At 41.3% G+C, this 22,894-nt stretch overlaps 1 protein-coding gene across 2 annotated transcripts in view; it reads right to left on the bottom strand.

The window, feature by feature from the left end:
• The window catches only part of LOC106582694 (rho guanine nucleotide exchange factor 3), a 130,882-nt gene that overhangs the window by 90,792 nt on the left and 17,196 nt on the right, over window positions 1-22,894 (bottom strand). The window contains exon 2 of one of the 2 annotated variants that reach the window (XM_014166000.3): window positions 10,189-10,255. In XM_014166000.3, coding sequence (XP_014021475.2) covers window positions 10,189-10,255 — 67 coding nt within the window. Of the gene's footprint in view, window positions 1-830; window positions 1,177-10,188; window positions 10,256-22,894 lie in introns of those variants that run through there. The other variant, XM_014166002.3, reaches the window with a different exon arrangement.

Below are 22,894 nucleotides of genomic sequence, written 5' to 3' on the forward strand. Positions count from 1 at the left end.
AACAGGCGACAAGAGCCTTCCTCCACAAACGCACACACACGCACACACACACACACACACAGGGCACCGAGTGCATGGGGACACAACAGATGGTGACTACTGTAGCTCTCTGTTTCACTATGCAGATGTAGGATCTTAATTTGATCACCCTGTTGCAGGAGAACTTTCCTGCAATGCAGGAAAATGTTAAAATTGTAGTGTATTTGAGATTTAAAAAAGGCTTCTGAAGTTTAACTTCCACTTTGAAATGTCAACCCCTACACATTATTTTCCTGCTGTAACAAACTTGCTTAAATTAAGATCCTACATCTGTACAGTGAAACTACATCTGTTCCCTCCAGACCAGAGGATGTTGAGCACAACTGTTTGTCTCACTAATATGTGACCGGGTCTGTCCTAAAAGGTGGTAAGTATGTGATTGGATGATGCAGCAAAAAAACAAAAAGGTCAGCTAAAATTGGATAACCTACCAATAGAACATTGCAGAATTCAAGGTTGAATAAAGAATCTATTATTTTGAGACATGCTTGTTTATGCATTTATGCATATCATGTACTAACATTGCCTGACTACTACTAACAAGTTATGCAACTCAACTACCGCTGACCTTATAATGCAGCCTGAAACAGAAATCTAGAAAATACATGGTAATTACATGCTATGCTCTGATTCAAACGTCAAGAGTACCATTTTGTTAGGGTTACCAGCGTTGGCAGACTACTGTAGGACAATAACTGTACTCAACAACAGAGCAGCTCTGGTAGGACTCTCTCACCATAAATATCTTTCACAGCATGGTTGGTACATATAGGACCTATCCTCTCACTCACCTTCTGATGCACAAATAGACAGCACCCCATCATGAGGGACCCCTGAGCCGGTTTGCTCCCCAGAGTCACAAAGTCACGGCAATGCTTTCCCTCCACAGTAAGGGCCACTGCTAGCCCGGATCCAGCCCGCTCCTTAGATAGTGCGGGTCACACACACTCTGATCCAGCTCCTCAGCTAGCCCATGGACACACACATTTAGATCCAGGCTTCTACCACCATTAGCGCAGGCCACACAGACTCAAATCTAGTCTGCTCCTCTGCTAGCCAAGGACACAAGGTCTCACATCCAGCTTGCTCTTCACACACAAGGTCCGCTGAGGTGTGTGTCTGTATCTGTATGAGTGTATGTGAGAGAGAGGCCGAGTTGTGCTGCTTCGCAACAGGATGTGTTAGCGAGAGGGGAAACTGAGCTGATGCTATATCGGCCTGTGGAGCCACAATGGCCGGTAGACAACCTTGTTTTTTAAAATTATTTTCGTTGTCCCGGGGAGTTTGTGCACTGCCTGACTTGCAACCTCTCGGACACACAGACAGACAGTTCTGTCCCCGGTCACAGAGATACCCCTATCACACTATCTTGCTAACCTGAACCGCAATGTAATGGCTTCGTTGTTTTGTTTTCACATTGTCCTTTCGAGCACAGTTCCAGTAACTACAGCTTGGTTTGGCTCAGTTCTGATTGGTTCAGTAGTGTGAAAAGCCCTGTGGTGCCATGCTTCTGCCCTCTCCCTATGACTAGTACAATGCATCCATTAAGTAGGCCACTACTGGGGGTCAATAATGATCTGGAAGTAGTACAGGCCTTAAAATCTCTATTTCCACAGAAAAAATCCATGCTGTTGGAAATGCGTGATAGTATGAAATACTTTTATATCCTGCAAATCAATGTTTACCCTCACGATCAATTTGATCACTGCCTTTGGGGAAATAAAGTTTATTCAATAATTTGTCATTCTAACCCTGATGACATAAATACACTTACCAGGGCGAGGCCATATAAAACAAACGTCATACTGTACAGTGGATGGGAAAGTATTTAGTCAATCATACACAAAACTGAAAACTAGCTGTTACTGGCAGAGGTTTGGAAATCTCTTTGTTATTGTCATGGTTCCACCTGTCACCAGAGGGCAGCAGAGACCGTCCTAGAGACATTAACTACACTCAGGTGTGTCCAATGTACTCATTATGATTTCCCTGTTAAAAGAGGTGTGTTTTCTGTTGTCCTTTGCTGAAGTTTGAATTGTTTAACATGTGGTTGTTTCCAGAGTGAGTTTTTTAAACCTTAGTGGGTTTTTTTCTCCTCCTCCTCCTCAAGTGTACTGTGATCCTGTGGCTACCGTTTCTCAGTAAAGTATTATGTTTATCCTAAACCACTGTTTCTTTGTCTGGTCTCTTCTCTGCATCTGGGTCCAACCTTATTACGTCACACTTATTGGTCGATTAACTAATTTACCTCTTGGTGATGTCACAAGGCAGGCCAAACCACCAAAACAGGCTGAAATTTCAGGCAGTCTTTTCAAACAGCTCTTACACTAAAAGAGCATTATCATAATTTTTACAATTTAACAGTATTGTTCCAACCTCATGTTGTGGAAATGTGTATATATAAAACACAGGAAAATCACATTTGACTACACTGGGCTTTTAAACTTGAATAAAGCAAGTCTGTCAGAAAAACAACCCGTGTAACTGTGCATTACTAAAGTATGTGGGATTAAATAAAATATATTTAACCAGGCAAGTCAGTTAAGAACAAACTCTTATTTACAATGACAGCCTAGGAACAGTGGGTTAACTGCCTTTGTTCAGGGGCAGAACGACAGATTTTTACCTTGTCAGCTCGGGGACTCCATCCAGCAACCTTTTCCGGTTACTGGCCTAACGCTCTAACCACTAGGCTACCTGCCACCCCAAAATAAACCATGTTGAAACGAGAAAACAAGTACATATATTTTCAGCTCTACGGTTGCAGCAAGGTAACATTGATGGTGATGCCATGCGCCAAGGTCAGTAGCAACAATCTTACAATAACTCATCTTAGAAAATACATTTCTGAAAGATGCCCCTGAAGGTGGAGTTACATCCACTTTAAAGCAAGTGTTTTATGTGCTGCAGTACAGGTTCACATTTGAATAACTCCAACTGTATTTACCATTAATGATGTCCATCACATCAATATGAGAAACGTAGCATTTTGAGTTGACGCTAGACAAAGGGCTCTATACAGTCTGTATCGCGGAAGTTCAGCGTGATTTTAAATGTAAAGGCAATATGCCCGCGTTAGCGGAGACTGCATTCACAGTAAAACGCTGCATATGTCGGCTCAATCAGAGATTACCTTCACATTTATATCTTGGGAATTGGTGACGCTTCAACAATACAGATTAAATAGAGGCCCTAGCCTAGCAGGCGTAAATACTACAACATAGACATGATGTTATAAAAACATTAGATAACCTCACTGGAAACCAAATGTTATAGTCTTGTCATAATCTTGTGGTTCGAGATTACAAGAATACTTTCCAGATTTACGATCTTGTTCTTTGCCGCAGGGTAGGAGGCTGCACGTTACTCTGAAGGTTAAGAACAGGGCACACGTCAGCGCACACAGTTCGTCTGTAGTGTACACACAGTCACCAATTACCCAGGTGCAGAGGGTGCAAAACATTTCAGAAGGTGCCAGGTAGAGTCTGGTCTACTGGTGCTGCTGTCAACACGGACTACACATGTCCCAGAGCGTAATTCCACTCTCCTTGGGGAAAGAAATCCTCAGAGAGAAATAGATAACTGTGCCCAGCTAACTAACGTCTCTGGTTGAAGCGTTGCAATTAAGAATATGGGAGCATTCAATAGTGTCTATTGCACTCTTAGGAACAGGGCAAACCAATGTATCAGACAGCTCCAGCTCCAATAACACTAAAATGAGAGGTCAAGAAAACAACACATCTCACTAAGAAGTGTAAGAGGAAAATTATTAAAAGCACAGACTCAACTATTTATGGGGAAATGGAGCAACATTTAGCCGGAACAGGTTTCCTTTTAACTCTGTGTCAGTCTAAATGGTGGAGGGGACAGCAGTGAACTTAAATAATAATAATAGAAATCATTAGGGCATGTCCCAAATGGCTCCCTTTCCCCTAGTGCACTATATAGGGAGTAGGGTGCCATTTGGGACACAGCCCTGGTTGGCTGAGCTCCTGGTTTCGGGAACAGGACATTCATGCCCTGGAGAAAGATAGTGTTGTCTTGGGACTTAACACAACAAAGAACATGGCTGCCCTTTAGAATGATTTGTTGTAACGTTACAGTATATCATGAATAATCATTTGCAGGCCTATTTAGTGTATGAACTATGCACTAATGAATTTGGATGAACATTTGCTATGTGTGCCATTCTAATTTTGGGCACATAGCCAGGTCATTCAAAAATGAACAAATCAGAAGACAAATGAAACCTCTTCAGTAAGCAGGGATAAATCATCTGAGTTGGATAAAGGCTGAGTTGAGTGGAAAACGGCATCAACTCCCCTCCAGCTCTCCCTGCTATGACATAACAGGCAGAATAAGGCAGGGAGGAGACGGGGAGGCAGGACTACTCCCAAGTTCTGTGCTGTTATGTACCAGGAAAGACTGAAATAAACCAAGAATACCCTGCCAGTCTCTAAGGAGGTACATACTAGTCAGTCACCTATACAATAGTCTTCTCCCCACTCTGTGTCTTCAAGCAAGGATACTTATTGTATACAATGACGTACATCCTTCAGATCAGGCACTTATAGCAGCTGACAATGTGATGGGACCCTAAAATATCAGACAATAACACTCTGATGAAGGATTCACGCTGAAACACGTTGTTTCATTCACTCCTCCTCTATTATTCAGCTATCGAAACAGTTAGAGAGAAGCTGTTCTGGTTACCATGGTTTAGATGTAGCATGCCTCCAGGCCTCTTATCTAGTCAGGACATGGCCTTTTCTTTGAGATGGATACGACATCTCAAAGAGTAGAGGCTATTGCTTTTCTATTCTCTTCATACTCAACTTGGCTGCTTTGCCTGCCTTGGAGTAGGGAAAAAACAAAGTCATATTGGTCCGTTTGCTGTGTGTGTGTGTGTGTGTGTGTGTGTGTGTGTGTGTGTGTGTGTGTGTGTGTGTGTGTGTGTGTGTGTGTGTGTGTGTGTGTGTGTGTGTGTGTGTGTGTGTGTGTGTGTGTGTGTGTGTGTGTGTGTGTGTGTGTTGAAGACAAAAGGCTTTGATGAGGAGCCAGGTAGGAGAAATGGTCAGTGGTCACGCTGTCCTGTCCGTTAGGAGCTGACCAGACAGAAAACGCTGCAGCAGCATGACTAGGTCCCGGTCCAGGCCCAGAGAAGGCCCGCCCTACTGCCCTGTTCTGATCTCCTGTTCCTGACTATCACAAAACTGAGAGAGAACTCTGCCAAGTGAGACATTGACAAGCAAAAAAATATATATCCTGACAGTGAATAGCAATGACAAAGACGTATAGGCCTAGATAGATTAAGGAGGCCCAAGTCTAAGGCAAGCGTTAATGACTTGTGATCAAAAACTGACAAATTTGCAATGTGCTCCAAATGTCCAAAACTCTTATTCTTTAGCTAGATAAAACAAATCTAATGAAAACCTTTTTTTTTTTTTTTTTTTACCTTTATTTATACAGGTTTATTCTCATTGAGATAAATATCTCTTTTCCAAGAGAGACCTGGTCCAATAGCAGCAAGGGGAACAACGTTTCAGACAAACCAAATTACATACACTCACACAACATTAAACAAAACTATGAACACACATGCAGTACAACAAAAACATATTACATTTAAAAACACAAACATCTTGACTAAAAACAGCTGGCCTAAAAACAATTACACTCTTCTATGATATATACATCGATCAAGTGTTTGAACTCCACCAACGAAACTAGATCATCACATTTTAAAATGTTCAGGAGAGAATTCCAGGACCACGGAGCTGAGTAACTAAATCTATTTCTACCATGACCTGTTCTAATTTTTGGGACTGTCAGAAGCAAATCAGAATGGGACCGTAATTGATACTTATTTACTGACCTAACTAAAAAAGAACAGAGATAAAATGGCATTTTATCCAATATGGTCTTATAAATCAGTGTATACCAGTGTTTAAGCCTACGGAAGGTCAATGACGACCAGCCAACAGCGCTGTAGAGATCACAATGATGTGTTAGACGTTTCTGATTTGTAATGAACCTGAGGGCTGCGTGATACACTGAATCAAGTGCTCTCAGGGTAGTGGCTGAGGCCTGCATATACAGTGGATATAAAAAGTCTACACACCCCTAAAAGAATGAGACAAAGATAAATTATGTCGGAACTTTTTCTACTGTTAATGTGACCTATAATGTGAACAATTCAATTGAAAAACAAACTGAAATCTTCGAGGGGGAAAAATGAAAAATAAAAACCTTACAATAACCTGGTTGCATAAGTGTGCACACCGTCTTATAACTGGGGATGTGGCTGTGTTCAGAATTAACCAATCACATTCAAACTCATGTTAAATAGAAGTCATTACACACCTGCCATCATTTAAAGTGACTCTGATTAATCACAAATAAAGTTCAGCTGTTCTAGTAGGATTTTCCTGACATTTTCTTAGTTGCATCTCAGAGCAAAAGCCATGGTCCGCAGAGAGCTTCCAAAGCATCAGAGGGATCATTGTTGAAAGATATCAGTCAGAAGAAGGGTACAAAATAATTTCCAAAGCATTACATATACCATGGAACACAGTGAAGACAGTCATCATCAAGTGGAGAAATTATGGCACCACAGAGACATTACCAAGAACTGGACGTCCCTCCAAAATGTATGAAAAGACGAGAAGAAAACTGGTCAGGGAGGCTTCCAAGAGGCCTACAGCAACATTAAAGGAACTGCAGGAATTTCTGGCAAGTACTGGCTGTGTGCTACATGTGACAACAATCTCCCGTATTCTTCATATGAATGGGCTATGGGGTAGGGTGGCAAGACGGAAGCCTTTTCTTACAATGAAAAACATCCAAGCCCGGCTGAAGTTTGCAAAAACAAACAAGTCCCCCAAAAGCACGTGGGAAAATGTGTTATGGTCTGATGAAACCAAGGTTGAACTTTTTGGCCATTATTCCAAAAGGTATGTTTGGTGCAAAAACAACACTGCACATCACCCAAAGAACACCATACCCACAGTGAAGCATGGTGGTGGCAGCATCATGCATTGGGGCTGTTTTTCTTCAGCTGGAACCGGGGCCTTAGTCAGGGTGGAGGGAATTATGAACAGTTCCAAATACCAGGCAATTTTGGCACAAACCTTCAGGCGTCCATTAGAAAGCTGAAGATGAAGAGGAATTTCCTTTCAGCAACACAACGGCCCAAAGCACACATCCAAATCCACAAAAGCATGGCTTCACCAGAAGAAGATTAACGTTTTGGAATGGCCCAGTCAGAGCCCAGACCTGAATCCAATTGAACATCTCTGGGGTGATCTGAAGAGGGCTGTGCACAGGAGATGTCCTCACAATCTGACAGATTTGGAGCGCTTTTGCAAAGAAGAGTGGGCAAATATTGCCACATCAAGATCTGTCATGTTATTAGACTCCTACCCAAAAAGACTGAGTGCTGTAATAAAATCAAAAGGTGCTTCAACAAAGTATTAGTTTAAGGGTGTGCACACTTATGCAACCAGGTTATTGTTTGTTTTTTATTTTTTATTTTTCCCTCTCAAAGATTTCAGTTTGTTTTTCAATTGAATTGTTCACGTTATAGGTCACATTAAAGGTGGAAAAAGTTCTGACATGATTTATCCTTGTCTCATTATTTTACATCACAAAAACCTGGCATTTTAACAGGGGTGTGTAGACTTTTTAAATCCACTGTATATAACATCACTAAAACCGAAAACCGACAGTAATGTACATGATACCAGCTCCTTCCTGGCCTCAAAAGAAAAACAAGCCTTATGCCGGTAATAAAATCCTATTTTCAGCTTGAGCTTCCTTATCAAGTTCTCTACATGCACAGTGAAGCTCAGCTTATCATCAACCCACACACCCAAATATTTGTACACTTTAACTTGCTCTATATTATGTCCAGCAAATGTAGCAATGACATGATTTGTAACATGCCTGGCATTTGAAAATACCATGCATTTGGTTTTACCCGAATTTAGAATCAGCTTTAAATCATACAGATTCTGTTGTATGATGTTAAATGCTCTTTGGGCATTTTCAAAAGCTAAAGATAAACTACTACCACTTGAATAAAGAACAGTATCATCTGCATAAAAATGAACATCCGCTGTTTCAATAAGACCCCCAATGTTGTTGATATACAAAATGAACAACAGTGGGCCTAAAATAGAACCTTGCGGAACACCTGAGCACACCTCTATGGACTCAGATTTGCAACCATCCGCCATTACACATTGTGTACGATTTGATAGGTAATTTATAAATGTATTTTTTTAAATTATTTTATTTGAAGGAATCCTATGAGAAACACAGTTGTACAGAAAAAGCCAACTGTATAACTTTGATTGGAATGTTCTCTAGGATAACTTGGCTGCTGTAAATGATGTTACTGTGTCTATAAAGCATCGTATTTGGGGGAAACTCCTATTTGTGTTCAAGCCTCTTCCGGCACACCCCCTCCCAGTCCCAGACAAACCCTGCTCCTATCCTGACAACACAGTGTGCTTTCCAGGCATGGACTGGCACAGTCACTGGTACAATAATACCATACTCATGATACCATCAAACATCCACTCACTGCCAATGTAAACCAGAGTCATGCTAAGTTGTTCTAATCATACGAACCCAAACGAAAACTGTATGCAAAAAAAATGCAACTGCGAGGAGAATCAAGGAAATACAAGCAAGAAAAAGTGCTGGTCTGTGCTTCAAAAGCTGTTGTAAAGGACTCAAGAATGTTAAAGATCCACTTGACACCCGCAGGATTGTTCTTTTCACGTTACATTAATAATATGTTAACAAATAAGTAACAAGCCAGTAATTACCGAAGAGATAATAAATATGTCAAAGTGTGTTTGATATATCAAAGACACGGTATACACTGTGGCTCCAACTGAAATCTCTGGAATGTTTAAAACTTCAAAGCCTTGTAGTGCAACACAACATTCTGACGCTTCAAACCCAAAAGAAGGCATTTTCCAAAATGTGTTGGGCTTAACAATAAAACACTAATATTTCAAACAAACTTTCATCTTCTACGACATCCTGACCAGAGATGCAGCAGAGCAGACAAATAGCGCTGTGTCCTAACCTAAGTAAGAAAGCAAGGCCACGGCTCTGTTCTCCAGTGGGTGAATTAGTCCAGGATTCCAGAGCTCATCCCTGAGTGTGAGTTGCCAGAGCGGTGCCAGCCCCTGGCCTTGTTTATGTTGGCCGTTCCAACCACCATACTCACTGTCTGCTCGCCCAACCGACCACGTCTCGATCCCAGCGTTGCGTCACAGCAATGTGTAGGAGGGCGAGCTGAGCTGAGGCCGAAAGCCACGGCAGGAAGAGGAAAGGCGGGGCAATGAATCACTCTCTTTATCATATTGACTGTCAGGTAGGACAGGACAGGGCAGGACAGGAATGTCTTCATATTGACTGACAAGAGTCCTCAAGCTACTAGGACCTCAGATGATAGGTTCTTTGAACTGAGTCAACTGATATACAGCCACAGTGTGTAAGTGTTAAAGATGATGTTACTTCCAAAGACACTAGTCTTACCCAGAGCCTAACATTTAGATATTCCAAACATATTCCTTATAGAAGGCTTGGATACAATCCAAATAGAAGGCTCTGGGCTACCTATCGTATCATTACAATGTAATAATAACTGCTCTTACATAAGGCCATTGGGTTCTAAAACGTTACACAACATACAACATACATTTTGATGTCTTTGTTTCCTCCCTGCCTGACAGTAATACCTGAAGCTGTAATAAATTCAAGACTTTCAAAAGCAAAACCGGCAAGTTCTTAATTCCTCTGCCCTTCAATTTCATTTGAAATATAAACAGTAATCAAATGCTTTAAAGATCAATCCAGTTTGTTCACACTTTTCAGAGTGAAAGCAAAATTATTCTATAGGCCAAAACACATTTAGGCTGAGTCCGAAATTGCACCCATTTCCATACATAAGAGTGCACTAATTTTGACCAGGGAACATACAGGCACCTCTCTCTCAGGCAGAGCCAGTCCTTCAATCTAACTCCAGACACACATACAGGGGAGAGACAATTGCAGGGCATCTTGGGTGAGGATAAAAAATAACTTCATTTAACTAGGCAAGTCAGTTCTAACATTGTGTAAACCACTTACCCCTCTGAACATCCAGCTGTCGGGTGACGGGAGGAGAGAGAAGGAGCTCTTTTTTTGCAGTGTCTGCCTGAAGAAGGAGAGGAGAGTAAGCGAGGGTCAGAGAAAGAAAAGAAAAGCAGTATAAATCTCTGTCCATTAAACCACAGTACAGTCCAAACAAAGACATTGAAGATACTGCAGCAGCCCCAGCCCCTAATCACATTCACTCAAGTCATACCCTCAGAGACCAAACAAATGACATCACCACTCTGTTAATGTGGACTTGCACTGGTGGAGTGGCCCTTTGAACTTCAGGAAACAGCTAATGGAACCTGAACACACGCATGCACACACTCTCTCTCTCACACACACACACACACACACACACACACACACACACACACACACACACACACACACACACACACACACACACACACACACACACACACACACACACACACACACACACACACACACACACACACACACACACACACACACACAGCTGACGGAACCGACACCCATGCAGGTCCCTAAACACTTATTCAAGTTTAGTTTATTTAAAAAATATTTTCTACATTGTAGAATAACAGAGAAGACATCAAAACGATGAAATAACACATATGGAATCATGTAGTAACCAAAAAAGTGTTAAAAATCGAAATATATTTTATATTTGAGATTCTTCAAAGTAATTAATAAGTGTGCCTTGTTAAAAGTTAATTTGTGGAATTTCTTTCCTTCCTAATGCGTTTGAGCCAATCAGTTATGTTGTGACATTGTAGGGGTGGTATACAGAAGATAGCCCTATTTGGTAAAAGACCAAGTCCATATTATGGCAAGAACAGTTCAAATAAGCAAAGAGAAAGAACAGTCCATCATTACTTTAAGACATGAAGGTCAGTCAATTCTGAAAATGTCAAGAACTTCGAATGTTTCTTCATGTGCAGTCGCAAAAACCATCTAGCGCTATGATGAAATTGGCTCTCATGAGGACCGCCACAGGAAAGGAAGACCCAGAGTTACCTCTGCTGCAGAGGATAAGTTCATTAGAGTTACCAGCCTCAGAAATTGCAGCCCAAATAAATGCTTCACAGAGTTCAAGTAACACACACATCTCAACATCAACTGTTCAGAGCAGACTGAGTGAATCAGGCCTCAAATTGCTGCAAAGAAACCACTACTAAAGGACACCAATAAGAAGAAGAGACTTGCTTGGGCCAAGAAACATGAGCAATGGACATTGGACTGGTGCAAATCTGTCCTTTGGTCTGATGAGTCCAAATTTGAGATGTTTTGTTCCAACCTCTGTGTCTTTGTGAGCGGATTATCTCTGCATGTGTGGTTCCCACCGTGAAGCATGGAGGAGGAGGTGTGATGGTGTAGGGGTGCTTTGCTGGTGACACTGTCTGTGATTTATTTAGAATTCAAGGCACATTTAACCAGCATGGCTACGACAGCATTCTGCACTCGTTCTCAGCTAGCCTACCTGGTAAAATAAAGGTGAAAAAAAAAATACAAAAATGGCAAGAGCAGTGTTTACAGGTTTTATATAGATTTTCTGAATAAATAGCCTCTAAAATACACTGTATATGTAAACAGACCATAAATGTCTCAATTGTTGTTTTCCTGGAAAGCTAAGCGTGCTATTATATGATGCAATATCAGTACTTGTTGCATTTACAGCTTGTCTAAGTCCTATCAGCTACTGATTTCAACCAGTGTATGGCTGTGGATTGACTGCATTGTTTAAATGGAATGTTGATGTATTGGCAGTTAATTAGAAAAATGTATGGAATCATTCCTCTACAATTGGCTGTCTAACTAGCTAACAAACATAAGCTTAGAGTGCAGATAAAATCTTCAAATTCATTATTTTACACAATATCTTATCAAAGCACCGGCAAACCATGGTCGACCAACTCCCAAACCAAAATGGCTGAACTTTATTCCATCATAAGAAGGTTCATGTCCCTTCTATGTAGTATTTGAATTCCTAATTCTATGGGGGTGAGATCTCCAGAGAGTTTGGGGTTCAGGGGTGTGTGGTACGCCAGTGCCTTTATGGTACACTCTTAGAAAAAAAAAGGTCCTACATGGAACACAAAAGGGTTCTACCTGGAACCAAAAAGGGTTTGACCTGGAACCAAAAAGAGTTCTCCTACGGGGACAGCCAAAGAACCCTTTTGGAACCCTTTTTTCTAAGAGTGTCGGAGCTAATGGACAGAAGCAGCATTGTCTGAAGAGTCCGAAGATGGCCATGATACATGGTTCATTGATGATTCAGGACCCTTCAAAGACCTGACGATGGTGACGATCAGAGCCATGTATTTATGTGATGGTGTGTTTAAAGTGTGCTAAAGAGTTCAAAACTGGAAAGCCAGGCTTGAGTCACAGACTGTAGGAATGACAGAGACAGATAGCATGGTTTTGTTTAAACAGCTGCAGCTGCTACAGTGAGGTTACATTAAGGCCTTGATGTCTGGGGGGGAGAGATGAGTGGAGTGTGTGCCTTGGATGGTCTGAAGAGCAGACACGATTCCAACCTCTACTCCCAGGTTAGTCTCCTGTGACACACTGTAACATAAATGTTAACTGGCCAGCGCACGGGAGATTTTGTTCTGGGTTCAGACCTTAGTCCAAAAGGTGGCCAGCCAGTAAGTAGCTACGAGCTGAAATAAATAACAGTCAGGGTCACACAATAGGAAATAAGTTCAGTCAGTAGTCACTAGCACACAAATACAATAACCGAGTTCAACAACCATAGGTCTTGGCTCCACCGTAAAGTCAGAGTTAGATAAAAGACTTCAGGCCTAAGTCAACAAGCTAAGCACATGTCAGTAAAATATCGAAGCAAATTAAATTTTATTGGTCACATACACATGGTTAGCAGATGTTATTGTGAGTGTAGCGAAATGCTTGTGCTTCTGGTTCTGACAGTGCAGTAATATCTAACAAGTAATCTAACAATTCCCCAACAACTACCTAATACACACACATCTAAAGGGGTGAATGAGAATATGTACATATAAGTATATGGATGGCCAAGTGGCATAGGCAAGGTGCAATAGATGGTATAGAATAGAGTTTATACATGTTATATGAGTAATGTAAGATATGTAAACATTATGAAAGTGGCATTATTTAGAGTGGCATTGTATAAAGTGACTAGTGATCCATTTATTAAAAGTGTCCAGTGACTGGGACTCAATGTAGGCAGCAGCCTCTCTGAGTTAGTGATGGCTGTTTAGCAGTCTGATGGCCTTGAGATAGAAGCTGTTTTTCAGTCTCTCGGTCCCAGCTTTGATGCACCTGTACTGACCTCGCCTTCTGGATAGTAGCGGTGTAAAGAGGCAGTGGCTCGGGTGGTTGTTGTCCTTGATGATCTTTTTGGCCTTCCTATGACATCGGGTGCTGTAGGTGTCATGGAGGGCAGGTAGTTTGCCCCAAGTGAAGTGTTGTGCAGACCGCACCACCCTCTGGAGAGCCTTGCAGTTGAGGGCGATGCAGTTGCAGACAGGATACTCTCGATTTTGCATCTGTAAACGTTTGTCAGGGTTTTGGGTGACAAGTCAAATTTCTTCAGCCTCCTGAGGTTGAAGAGGCGCTGCTGCGCCTTCTTCACCATACTGTCTGTGTTGGTGGACCATTTCAGTTTCTGTGATGTGTACGCCGAGGAACTTAAAACTTTCCACCTTCTCCACTACTGTCCCTTCAATGTGGATAGAGGGGTTCTCCCTCTGCTGTTTCCTGAAGTCCACGATCATCTCCTTTGTTTTGTTGACGTTGAGTGAGGTTGTTTTCCTGACACCCCACTACGAGTCCCCTTACCTTCTCCCTGTAGGCTGTCTCTTCGTTGCTGGTAATCAAGCCCACTACTGTTGTGTCGTCTGCAAACTTGATGATTGCGTTGGAGGCGTGCATGGCCACGCAGTCATGGGTGAAAAGGGAGTACAGGAAGGGGGCTGAGCACGCACCCTTTTGGGGCCCCAGTGTTGAGGGTCAGCGAAGTGGAGATGTTGTTTCCTACCTTCACCACCTGGGGGCAGCCCGTCAGAAAGTCCAGGACCCAATTGCACAGGGCGGGGTTGAGACCCAGGGCCTCCAGCTTGATGATGAGCTTGGAGGGTACTATGGTGTTGAATGCTGAGCTGGAGTCAATTAACAGCATTCTTACATAGGTATTCCTTTTGTGATGGCGATTGCGTCGTCTGTGGACCTGTTGGGGCGGTATGCAAACTGAAGTGGGTCTAGGGTGGCTGGTAAAGTGGAGGTGATATGATCCTTGACTAGTCTCTCAATGCACTTCTTGATGACAGAAGTGAGTGTTACGGGGCAGTAGTCATTTAGCTCAGTTATCTTTGCCTTCTTGGGTACAGGAACAATGGTAGCCATCTTGAAGCATGTGGGGACAACAGACTGGGATAGGGAGCGATTGAATATGTCCGTGAACACACCAGCCAGCTGGTCTGCGCATGCTCTGAGGACAAGGCTAGTAGAGTAGACTACTGTTCTCTGTCTGAGAACACCAAGCATCAATCATCATCCACATACCAACATTCCTCTTCTCTCTCTATCTACCTCTCTCATTCACACTTTCTCTCTCTCTCCCTCACCCCCTGCAGGAAGAAAACACTCCTGTATCTCAACTAAAAGCTTTACCTTAGCTTCTTCCCCAAACTCTGACCAGGAGCTATTGACACCCTGCGAAACTCTCCACTAAAATCACCTACTGACAACCTGGGTCAACCATTCGTTACTGCACACCTTACACAAATATAAGTTAGTTTAGGTCACTCAGGAAGAACATTAACCCACTGTTTGACAGTAATAATATTCTAGTCAGTATAGCTGATTAGATTTGTGCTTTATTTTCCTAGGGTTAACTTAATTATGAGATAAATATGAAATCATAATGTGATGTAAGTGTATATTAATATGATCTTAGTGTATAACATAATTTTATAATGCTAATATTATTTTCCTAGATACTCCTTCTAACTCCCTGGATAAAAGATTGATCCTGTGCGATTCCTTGCATGTGAGTCTGTTGCCTAACTTCATCTAGCTCTGTTTTTCATCATCATTGCACAGAGCAGTACACTCTTAGAAAAAAAGGTGCTAAGTAGAACCATACAAGGTTCTTCGGTTTGTCCCCATAGGGGAACCACCCTTTTAAGTGCTGGGTAGAACCCTTTGCAGAGGGTTTTACCTAGAACCCTCTATGAAGGGTTCTACCTAGAACAATTTTATCATCTGAAGGTTCTTCCTAGAACCGTCTATGAAGGGTTCTACCAAGAACCCTTTTATTTTTGGAGGTTTCTTCCGAGAACCCTCTATGAACGGGTAGAACCCACCAGCCTTATTAGACTTTAAAATTGAATGATTTATGACAATACATAACATACACTACCGGTCAAAGGTTTTAGAACATCTACTCATTCAAGGGTTTTTCTTTATTCTTACTATTTTCTACATAGTAGAATAATAGTGAAGACATCAAAACTATGAAGTAACACATATGGAATCATGTTATAACCAAAAAAGTGTTAAAATATATTTTATATTTGAGATTTTTCAAATAGCCACCCTTTGCCTTGATGACAGCTTTGTACACTCTTGACATTCTCTCAACCAGCTTGACCTGGAATGCTTTTCCAACAGTCTTGAAGGAGTTCCCACATATGCTGAGCACTTGTTGGCTGCTTTTCCTTCACTCTGCGATCCGGCTCATCCCAAACCATCTCAATTTCGTTGAGGTCGGGGGATTGTGGAGGCCAGGTCATCTGATGCAGCACTCCATCACTCTCCTTCTTGGTAAAATAGCCCTTACACAGCCTGGAGTTGTGTTGGGTCATTGTCCTGTTGAAAAACAAATCATAGTCCCACTAAACCCAAACCAGATGGGATGGCGTATCGCTGCATAATGCTGTGGTAGCCATGCTGCTTAAGTGTGCCTTGAATTCTAAATAAATCACAGACGGTGTCACCAGCAAAGCACCACCACACCATAACACCACCTCCTCCATGCTTTACGGTGGGAAATACACATGCGGAGATCATCCGTTCATCCACACCGCGTCTCACAAAGACACAGAGGTTGAAACAAAAAATCTCCAATTTGGACTCCAGACCAAAGAACACATTTCCACCGGTCTAATGGACATTGCTCGTGTTTCTTGGCCCAAGCAAGTCTCTTATTCTTATTGGTGTCCTTTAGTAGTGGTTTCTTTGCAGCAATTTGACCATGAAGGCCTGATTCATGCAGTCAACTCTGAACAGTTGATGTTGAAATGTGTCTTCTACTTGAACTCTGTGAAGCATTTATTTGGGCTGCAATTTCTCAGGCTGGTAACTCTAATGAACTTATCCTCTGCAGCAGAGGTAACTCTAGGTATTCCATTCCTGTGGCGGTCCTCATGAGAGCCAGTTTCATCAAAGCGCTTGATGGTTTTTGCGACTGCACTTGAAGAAACATTCAAAGTTCTTGACATTTTCAGAATTGACTGACCTTCATGTCTTAAAGTAATGATGGACTGTCCTGTTCTGGCCATAATATGGACTTGGTCTTTTACCAAATAGGGCTATCTTCTGTATACCACACCTACCTTGTCACAACACAACTGATTGGCTGAAATGCATTAAGAAGGAAAAAAATTCCACAAATTAACTTTTAAGAAGACATACCTGTTAATTGAAATGCATTCCAGATGACTACCTCATGAAGCAGGTTGAGAGAATGCCAAGAGTGTGCAAAGCTGTCATCAAGGCAAAGGGTGGCTATTTGAAGAATCTCAAATATAAAATATATTTTGATTTGTGTAACACTTTTTTGCTTCCGCCATGATTCCATATTTGTTATTTCATAGTTTTGATGTCTTCACTATTATTCTACAATGTAGAAAATAGTAAAAATAAAGGAAAACCCTTGAATGAGTAGACATTCTAAAACTTTGGACCGGTAGTGTATACCATAAGTGTCACGTCCTGACCATAGAGTGCTCTTATTTTCTATGGTAGAGTAGGTCAGGGTGTGACTGTTTTTTTAAAATCTAGTTTATTTTTTCTATGTTGTATTCTAGTTTATTTTTTCTATGTTGGGGTTTTTGTATGATTCCCAATTAGAGGCAGCTGGTCATCGTTGTCTCTAATTGGGGATCATTTTTAAATAGTTGTTTTTCCCACCTGTGATTGTGGGAGATTATTTTGAGTTAGTGCATGTTACACCTCTGTCGTCATGGTTTGTGTTTTGTTTATCGTTTATTGTTTGTCTTTCAAAGTTTCACATTGAAATAAAAGATGTGGAACGATACCCACACTGCGCTTTGGTCTCCTTCCTACAACGAACGTGACAATAAGGCCCTTCTTTGAGGGCCTAGTTACAGTTGAAGTCAGAAGTTTACATACACCTTAGCCAAATACATTTTAAACTTAGTTTTTCACAATTCCTGACATTTAAACCTAGTAAAAATTCCCTGTCTTAGGTCAGTTAGGATCACCGCTTTATTTTAAGAATGTGGCTCAGTTGGTAGAGCATGGTGTTTGCAACGCCAGCATGGTGTGTGCAACGCCAGGGTTGTGGGTTCGATTCCCACGGGGGGCCAGTACAAAAAACAAATGCATGAAATGAAATGTATGCATTCACTACTGTAAGTCGCTCTGGATAAGAGCGTCTGCTAAATGAATAAAATGTAAAATGTAAATGTCAGAATAATAGTAGAGAGAATTATTTATTTCAGCTTTTATTTCTTTCATCACATTCCTAGGGGTTCAGAAGTTTACATACACTCAATTAGTATTTGGTAGCATTGCCTTTAAATTGTTTAACTTGGGTCAAACGTTTCAGGTAGCCTTCCACAATAAGTTGGGTGAATTTTGGGCCATTCCTCCTGACAGAGCTGGTGTAACTGACTCAGGTTTGTAGGCCTCCTTGCTCGCATACACTTTTTCAGTTCTGCTCACAAATTTTCTATGGGCTTGAGGCCAGAGCTTTGTGATGGCCGCTCCAATACCTTGACTTTGTTGTCCTTAAGCCATTTTGCCACAACTTTGGAAGTATGCTTGGGGTCAAACCCATTTGCAACCAAGCTTTAACTTCCTGACTGATGTGTTGAGATGTTGCTTCAATATATCCACATCATTTCCCTTCCTCATGATGCCATCTATTTTGTGAAGTGCACCTGTCCCTCCTGCAACAAAGCACCCCCACAACATGATGCTGCCACCCCCGTGCTTCACGGTTGGGATGGTGTTCTTCGGCTTGCAAGACTCCCCCTTTTTCCTCCAAACATAACGATGGTCATTATGGCCAAACAGTTCTATTTTTGTTTCATCAGACCAGAGGACATTTCTCCAAAAAGTACAATCTTTGTCCCCATGTGCAGTTGCATACTGTAGGTTTTGGCACAGTGGCTTCTTCCTTGCTGGGCGCCCTTACAGTATGTCAATATAGGACTCGTTTAACTGTGGACATAGATACTTTTGTACCTGTTTCCTCCAGCATCTTCACAAGGTCCTTTGCTGTTGTTCTGGGATTGATTTGCACTTTTCACACCACAGTACGTTCATCTCTAGGAGACAGAACGCGTCTCCTTCCTGAGCGGTATGACTGCTGCGTGGTCCCATGGTGTTTATACTTGCGTACGATTGTTTATACAGATGAACGTGGTACCTTCAGGCATTTGGAAATTGCTCCCAAGGATGAACCAGACTTGTGGAGGTCTACAATTTATTTTCTGAGGTCTTGGCTGATTTCTTTTGATTTTCCCATGATGTCAAGCAAAGAGGAACTGGGTTTGAAGGTAGGCCTTGAAATACATCCACAGGTACACCTTCAATCGACTTAAATTACGTCAATTAGCCTATCAGAAACTTCTAAAGCCATGACACAATTTTCTGGAATTTTCCAAGCTGTTAAAAGGCACAGTCAACTTAGTGTATGTAAACTTCTGACCCACTGGAATTGTGATACAGTGAATTATAATTGAAATAATCTCTGTAAACAATTGTTGGAAAAATGACTTGTGTCATTCACAAGGTAGATATCCTAACCGACTTGCCAAAACTAGAGTTTGTTAACAATAAATTTGTGGAGTGGTTGAAAAACGAGTTTTAATGACTCCAATGTAAGTGTATGTAAACTTCCAACTTCAACTGTATATCCTAACACAGTGGTGTTGGGAATCTCCTAGTTTACAGGCCACATCACACCTGCAAGTTACATCATGCTGCCTTGCAAAGTGATGTGTAATTCCTATCGGAATCCAGAGTTAGGCTATCCAACAAGTGGAATTGTTAATTACCCAAAAACCTGCATTCAGAATGACTGACTATTAAGACTACCCCAGTCATCTAAACTGGAACAACCATCTCAGTAATGGTTGCAATAAATCCAATTACTAACAGATTGGATTAGTTTAGAATATGCTATGTTACCTTTGTGTAGTATAAAATGTATCAACAAATCAAAAACACAGGTTTGTCAGTAAAACAAAAAATTCTGAAAATCTCCCTGTAATAGAGCATGCTGGGAAATATTATATATGGTTCTATGTATAACCCTTCTTGCCTTCCAAACAATCCTTCTTGCCTTCCAAAGAATCATCAAAGAACCCTTTCTTCTAAAAACAGTTATTAGGATGTTAAAGGTTCTAAGTAGAAACCTTTGACTTACAAAGAACCCTTGTCTCCAGAAAGGGTTATTCTGATCAAAACGGTTCTTGGAAGAACCCAATCCCTCCGCAAGAGTGTATATCTGACCATTCCATGTGTTGTTGGTTCATAGAAGAGTCCGTGCTTCTTTACATACAGTGCCTTCAGAAAGTATTCATACCACTTGACTTATTCCACATTTTGTCGGGTTACAGCCTGAATTGAAAATGTATTACATTTATTTTTTTACTCACTCATCTACACACAACACCCCTAAATAACAAAGTAAAAACATGTTTTTAGAATTTTAGCTAATTTATTGAAAATTAAATACAGAAAAATCTTATTTACATACAGTGCCATGAAAAAATATATTTTTGATACTAAATGTTATCAGATCTTCAACAAAAACCTAATATTAGATAAAGATAACCTGAGTTTACAAATAAGAAAATAGAAGTATAGTTATTTTATTTATTTAATTAACAAAGTTATGCAACACCCAATTCCCCTGTGTGAAAAAGTAATTTCCCCCTTACACTGAATAACTGGTTGTGCTACCTTTACCTGCAATGACTGCAACCAAATGCTTCCGGTAGTTGTTGATCAGTCTCTCACATCGCTGTGGATGAATTTTGGCCCACTCTTGCATGCAGAACTGCTTTTACTCAACGACATTTGTGAGTTTTGAAGTATGAACTGCTCGTTTCAAGTCCTGCCACAACATCTCAATTGGGATTAGTTCTGGACTTTGACTAGAGCCTTCCAAAACTTCAAATTTGTTGCCTTTTAACCATTTTCATGTAGCCTTGATTGTGTGTTTTGGGTCATTATCTTGCTGCATGACCCAGCTGCACTTCAGCTACAGCTCACAGAAGGATGGCCTGACATTCTCCTGCAGAATTCTCTGATACAGAGCAGAATTCATGATTCCTTCTATCAAAGCATGTCGTCCAGATCCTGAGGCAGCAAAGCATCCCAAAACCATTGACCGTTGGTATGAGGTTCTTACTATGGAATGCAGTGTTTGGTTTTCGCAAGACATAATGGGACCCATATCGTCCAAAATACAAATCAGTTGTGTGTAGAGTACAACTTCAGCTATCTAAACAGAACTAGAATGGCATTTCTAGTTTAATGGTTTATTTGCCCATATCTAAGGATTTGTCTTCTAACACACTGGCATGCACAGCTCTGGGTGAGGTTCTGTCTGTCTAGCACACTGACACGCACAATTTTGTTGCCTTACAACCTGGAATTAAAATAGATTTTTTTGGAGGTTTATATCATTTGATTTACACAACATGCCTACCACCTTGAAGATGCAAAATATGTTTTTATTGTGAAACAAACAAGACAAAAAATTGATAACTTGAGCGTGTGTAACTATTCCCCCCCCAAAAGTCAATACTTTGTAGAGCCACCTTTTGCAGCAATTAGCGCTGCAAGTCTCTTGATGTATGTCTCTATAAGCTTGGCACATCTAGCCATTAGGACTTTTGCCCATTCTTCAAGTCAAAACTGCTCCAGCTCCTTCAAGTTGGTTGGGTTCCGCTGGTGTACAGCAATCTTTAAGTCATACCACAGTTTCTAAATTGGATTGAGGTCTGGGCTTTGACTAGGCCATTCCAAGACATTCAAATGTTTCCTCTTAAACCACTTGAGTGTTGCTTTAGCAGTATGCTTAGGGTCATTATCCTGCTGGAAGGTGAACCTCCGTCCCAGTCTCAAATCTCTGGAAGACTGAAACAGGTTTCCCTCAAGAATTTCCCTGTATTTAGCGCCATCCATCATTCCTTCAATTCTGATCAGTTTCCCAGTCCCTTCCGATGAAAAACATCCCCACAGCATGAACCTGCCACCACCATGCTTCACTGTGGGCATGGTGTTCTCGGGGTGATGAGAGGTGTTGGGTTTGCGCCAGACATAGCGTTTTCCTTGATGCCAAAAAAATCAATTTTAGTCTCATCTGACCAGAGTACCTTCTTCCATAAGTTTGGGGAGTGTACCACATGGCTTTTGTTGAAGCAATGTTTTTTTTCTGGTCACTCTTCCATAAAGCCCAGCTCTGTGAAGTGTACGGCTTAAAGTGGTCCTATAGACAGACACTCCAATCTCTGTTGTGGAGCTGTGTAGCTCCTTCAGGGTTATCTTTGGTCTCTTTGCTGCCTCTCTGGTTAATGCCCTCCTTGCCTGGTCCGTGAGTTTTGGTGGGCGGCCCTCTCTTGGCAGGTTTGTTGTGGTGCCATATTCTTTCAATTTTTTAATAATGGATTTAATGGTGCTCTTGTGGGATGATCAACGTTTCAGATATTTTTTTATAACCCAACCCTGATCTGTACTTCTCCACAACTTTGTCCCTGACCTGTTTGGAGAGCTCCTTGGTCTTCATGGTGCCGCTTGCTTGGTGGTGCCCCTTGCTTAGTGGTGTTGCAGACTCTGGGGCCTTTCAGAACAGGTGTGTATATATACTAAGATCATGTGACACTTCGATTTTTTTCATTTCACTTCACCAATTTGGACTATTTTCTGTATTTCCATTATATGAAATCCAAATAAAAATCCAATTAAATTACAGGTTGTAATGCAACAACATAGGAAAAACGCCAAGGGGGATGAATACTTTTGCAAGGCACTGTACATACACCACCAACAAAGGTAATGGATAAAATTTGGGATTTTAACTTTCCTGACCGGGACACTCACTCAATACTGGAATATAAAAGAAACCCTGGACATGTCAGTAGATATATTATGAATGAGGTAGCAATGCTGTGTGTGTGCTCAACCAGAAAACGAGGGAGCGTGGCTTTTGACAATCCAGTATGGGGTGCACGTCTAACTGACTGTCAGCTGGCTAGAGATCCGTTTGTGTGGTGGAATGTTACTGATTCAAATAGCCCATGGAACGTCAGAATAAAATTATAGGGATTATATTCATTATAGGGATAAGAGATTAAAGCTAGTATAAATTACTGACCGCCTCTTAGGTAGCACAAATCTATTGCTTCATGCTAATGCTAGCTAGGTAGTTTTTTACATTTTGGTAGGGGCGAGTCAATTCTAGCTGGGT

The sequence above is a fragment of the Salmo salar genome, chromosome 22 (assembly GCF_965601325.2).
Source record: "Salmo salar chromosome 22, fSalSal1, whole genome shotgun sequence".
In the NCBI taxonomy this organism is placed as follows: Eukaryota; Metazoa; Chordata; class Actinopteri; order Salmoniformes; family Salmonidae; genus Salmo; species Salmo salar.